Source organism: Hippoglossus hippoglossus, chromosome 12, assembly GCF_009819705.1.
Source record: "Hippoglossus hippoglossus isolate fHipHip1 chromosome 12, fHipHip1.pri, whole genome shotgun sequence".
Classification (NCBI taxonomy): domain Eukaryota; kingdom Metazoa; phylum Chordata; class Actinopteri; order Pleuronectiformes; family Pleuronectidae; genus Hippoglossus; species Hippoglossus hippoglossus.
Window position 1 is genome coordinate 21,201,721 of NC_047162.1, and position 5,000 is coordinate 21,206,720.

The 5,000-nt window shown below is 41.6% G+C and overlaps 1 protein-coding gene across 1 annotated transcript in view; it reads right to left on the bottom strand.

Annotated features, from left to right (window-relative positions):
* The window catches only part of LOC117772217 (netrin receptor DCC-like), a gene marked incomplete at its 5' end in the record, with an annotated part of 63,301 nt that overhangs the window by 17,601 nt on the left and 40,700 nt on the right, over window positions 1-5,000 (bottom strand). The window contains 2 exon segments of the mRNA XM_034603189.1: window positions 35-337; window positions 4,615-4,764. Coding sequence (XP_034459080.1) covers window positions 35-337; window positions 4,615-4,764 — 453 coding nt within the window.

A 5,000-nucleotide genomic window follows, 5' to 3' on the forward strand; every position in this document is an offset into this window, starting at 1 on the left:
ATTTGTGAAACACCCAACAAACATCTGTACTCACTGGACTGCGGAAGCATGGATGTGTACACCTTGGGGTCGATGGTCCCCATGGGTGGTGGCAGCAGTGGGTTGGTGAAACTTCGTAGCGGGTGCGTGGGCCGCACACAGGCCGTTGGGATGGTCCGAGCATTCGTTGCCTGGACCTCCTCAGAGGCTGCAGCTGAAGTTGGAGCGCCCGGAACTGGACCGACCACAGGAGTGTGCTCAACGGGCAGGGCGGAGGAGCCCGGAAGGAGGGGAGGGGCCTGCTGTGGTGGAGGCTGCTGCTGGAGGAGAGGATTGGTGGAGATCTCCGAGGGCATCGCTAAAGCCGAAGAAGTTAGAGCAGAATTAGAAGAAATATTCTGACACATGATCCGAAAGATCTTTAACATTTTTTCATAGTTTTTGCTTTGATGGAGGCGATTAAATGAAAAACACTGCTTTAGAGATTACTGCTTTTTCAGAAAGGCAGTGAAAAAGAAAGTGTGTTTCTGACAGACTGTAAATAAAGATGGATGACATCTCTGCTTCCTCCAACAATACTTGGGTTAGCTCCTTCTGTACCCTCTTCAGTTTTTGTTGTGGCTAAATTTCCTCACAATCCCATTTAATATTTGTGGTGAAAGATGTGACAGAAAGACGACGAAGAAGGGAAAAGAAGAAGAGAAGATTCCTGCTGAAAAAAAAGAAAATAAATGTGATGACTGTGCAGAAACACAAGATTTGAAAAATGTGATCAGAGAAAACGTGGGAGAGCAAGGACAAGACACTAATTACATGTGGAGTCGCTGTGTTTTCATTTGCCAGATAAGACGAGAGAGAGAGGAAAAACCAAAAGAATGTGAGAGACACTCACAGAGAAAAGGACGGGGGTGGGAGGGGGTGAGTTGGATGATGAAAGGGGAAAGAGGAAAGAGAGGAGCAATCAAATAGAAAGAACTGAGAGATGTTTAACAGTTCAGGGAGCTGAAACAGAGAATCATCCATCCTAAGTAGACATATACAGTATAGCAGCTTGCATGTTCCAAAACAATGAACATGCTACTGGTACCTCAGCGACAAAAGTCTGGTACATATGCTATTTTAGTATCAGAGGGTCGGGACAATCAGAGAGTAAATGGTCATTCAGGTCAGAGGACTTAACAGTAAAGAGACATTTTCTTCTCAACTCCAGGTTGATAATATTAATGAGTATTTTAACTGCAAAATGTTTTCATGCTCCAATGTTCAGACTCACTTTGCTTCAGCTCCTCTTTTCAGCCTCTGTCTCAAACACTTAGTTTTAGCTCCTGTCTCTTCTGATGAAGTCCAGTCAGCTCTGATTGGCCAGCTGGGTCACTCCGTTGCTTCCAGCACAAGTCAGCCTCCGCACTTGACTAACCTGGGTCACGTACTATCTCAAAATGTTTTGCTACAGTTTCAATGTCGAAAGACATGTTTCCTCTAAACGTATCATTGAGCTTCAAGGATTGTTTGGTGGGTGTGTCATAGGTGTTATCCAATCAGCAGTGACGTGTCTATAAACCCTGACATATTAAAAACAGTGATAGGAAGCATTGTAAGTTCTCTACAGGGGCAGCAGCTGCTCATTAATTAAACATATTAGAAGCTTCGACAAAGACAGAGTGTTCAACACACCATGTTTTTGTTTAAAGAAATGACCATGAACCCTAGTTTTGTTTTGTTAGGGGGCGTGTCAGGTAAACAAAGGTGCACAAATCTGATTGATATCCATCTTTAAACTTGATAAAAATGTCCAAAGACTTCAGAGTAGTTGAATCAAAGACTCAAAGATTTTGGTCATTTTAGTTTCTGAAGATTTAAAACTATGTAGAGCAATTTGGGGAAAAGACCAATCGTTAAAATTATTTTACTTCCCCAGAATGTCATCAAGTAAGTTCTGCAGATCCTGACCTGTAACAAGTTACCAGCTCCCTCATGCATAAAAATGTCTAAAAACAAGTGCCCCCTCACTACAATACTGTTCGGTAGGACCACCAGTCATCACAATTTTGCAGCGTACCTTCAAAGGTGCAATATGTACATGTTCTGTCAGATGCTGGTGATGGTCACTCGCCAAGAGCTTCAGTTGCATTTACAAGATAAGAGATTATAAAAAAGACATCTGAGCTACGTCTTCTGGGTCGACCGAACACTCCAGTGACTCACTATTGGAAAGTGATCAGACTTTCACGCTAAGTTTCAGAAAACAGGGACTGACAGAGCTCAAAGCAAAACATTGTTGTTACATCAATGTTAAGTTAAGTGTGATTTTCTAACTCAAGCCAGAATAAGGTATAGCTAGTTGACATGATAACTTTAGTAGAAGCAAAGATGTGATACAAATTAAAAAATAAACTGGAGACAGAAGTAGGATTGAAGAAGCTAAGTGATTAGTTGTTAGTGCTAATGAAGAGAAAACGTACATAAAGCCCCTTTCAAGAGATATTCAACAGGTTAACCAAGAGTTTAAAAGCAAAAATTGAGAACATATGGTTTAGTGATGATGCCTTACAACAACGTGTGAGGTTTGAACTCAGTTTACAGCAGATTTGCTGTTGACGTGAAAAGTTCTGTTGTGAGAACAGGATCGGATATCTTTCTAGTCTGTAGTTAATAGTGTGCGTTTCTCTGCAGGCATAATGAAATGCATCACTTCAGCCTACTACTTAAACATTTCTAGCCAGTGGACTTGTCGTCTTTCCACAAATACCTGCATTAAAGTGCATTAACTGTTGTGAAGGACTAAGTATCGGCCGTGTGCTTTCCACTCGGGGGAAAACAGCAGATGTGTTATTTGAATTGTTATTTGCAGCTTTCCATCACTGTGGTGGCAGAGGTGAGGTTGTCTGACACGCCCCCCTAATAAAGTCAACTAAAGCAAGAGCTGAGGTCGATATTTCATACAAGCATTGAAGCTGTTGACCAATCACAACAGAGTGGACCAGCTGACCAATAAGAGCAGACTGTGGGTCTTAAAGAGACAGGAGCTAAAGTGTTTGAGACAGAGGCTGAAAAGAGGAGCTGCAGCAATGGACAGTCTGAGGAAAGTGATTCTTTCCTCAGACTGTCATGGAAACATTTTACATTATTAACACTAATTCAAATCGTCCACCTGAATATGAACAATATATGTTCCCTTTTAAATGCAAACAGAAATCAATTAAATTTCATTGGAGGAGGAGTTTCAAATATAATTATAATGGAGCCAGTGCCATGAAACAAGAATCTCACAAAAAGGTAAAACAAGCTGCAGATATATCAGCTGCAAACTTGATTTATATGTCTAATCATCTTATGGGATTTTACACTGGCTCGTGATGATTTCCAAATAAAAAGTGATGTTATGGTTTCCTTCTGTGTGTCACACGGCGCATTACACATACACATTACATCGTTTGTGGCTGCGTTCGTTTTTTCCCTCTCTCTCTGGTGCTCCCTCACTCCTTTACGTGTTCTTTCCCTTCCAGAGCAGAACACCTGAAATCCATTAACTACCCAAGAGAAGAAGTGGAGCCTGAGGCAAAGAGAAGAGAGCTGGTGGCACGTTTTCTCCTCTTCTCTCTTCTCAGCATTTTTTTTAGACGGCTGGGTTCTCAATATTTTAGTTTGTTTTTTTAGTTTTAGATTAGTTTAGATTCTTTAAGTTGCTGCAGGGGATGGTTAGGTGTGACGTTTCATGTCATTCAAATCTTTTGCTCTTTTTAAATTTTTAAACAGTCATTATTCTGTTTATAATAAATATTATATACGTCAACGTCTGACTTCTTCCATCATTAGCCACACATCTGAATCTGTCTGGTCTCTCTCAGCCGATCTTTTTATTGTGATCAGACGCTTACAGTTGTGTCTTATTGTGTGACTTCAGTTTATGTAATCTGCCTCTTTAACAGCCACCGTGTCTCTCTACATTATATTTGCCTCACTCCATCATTAGCTGCCTCGTCCCGCCCCTCCGTCAGCTCATAAGTGTGTTTTGCCAGCAGTGATCAGCCCTCCCAGTGGGTCGGCTAATTCAATGACTCTGAAGCTTCTTCACGTCTCTGCTGTTGTTAAATCATTGATACGAGCCAACCAGGAATTAGCCAATTACTGAATTATTGCTCCCAATCATGTCGTTTAGCATTTAGCTACACTGCAAACTGGGGCTTGAGTACGAAGACAGGAGGGGGAGGATAGTGGAGAGAGGAGTGGGAAGATTAAGATGTAGTTTAAAACCTGTTCTTATTAAAGGTTCAAGTGGTATCTCAAAGATTTTCATGCAAACAAATGTGTGTTAAATCACCACCCAAAGCAGAATACAGTAACACAAAGATAATCAAGCCTATTGTTCCCTAAGGAAAATATTTTCTGTATATAATTGCTGTATTATGATTTTAGTGTGACATTCCCTGAACAAAAACCAAGAGAAATCAGTAACTAGCACCAATGTGAAGCTTGGAAACATAATTTAACTTAAGTGAACGTTGGGTCTAGGCGAAGACATTCGCTCTAGACAAGAAACATACATGTACCTGTTTTCTGTTGTTCTGTTATTTTTACCCGGAGAATTTCTCGACAGTATTGTCGTCAGTATCAGAAGTCGTATCATTGTGGTACCTGGTGTGTAACCTCTGTCCACCGTCAGGCTGGGGAAAGGCATCGGTCTCAGGCTGAACTTGTTGTGTGAGAAGCTGCAGGAAGGTGAAGGCAGGATACCAGGATACTGAGACGAGTCCAGAGCTGGCACCGGGATCGCACTAACAACCGCTAAGCACACACACAAGGCAAATCGAATCAGTAAACTGAGGCTCAATGGCACCTCGGAAGAAAGAGGACACAGTCATCATGAACACAGAGACTTGGAGAGACAGAATATATATCACGACCTTGAGAGGAAACTGCAGGGAGTCGAACTCCCTGAGGCTGATTACATGGCCTCAGGTACAGAGTGTGTACACACACACACACACACCTCTAAATATTGTATTTTTTTCATATCAAAT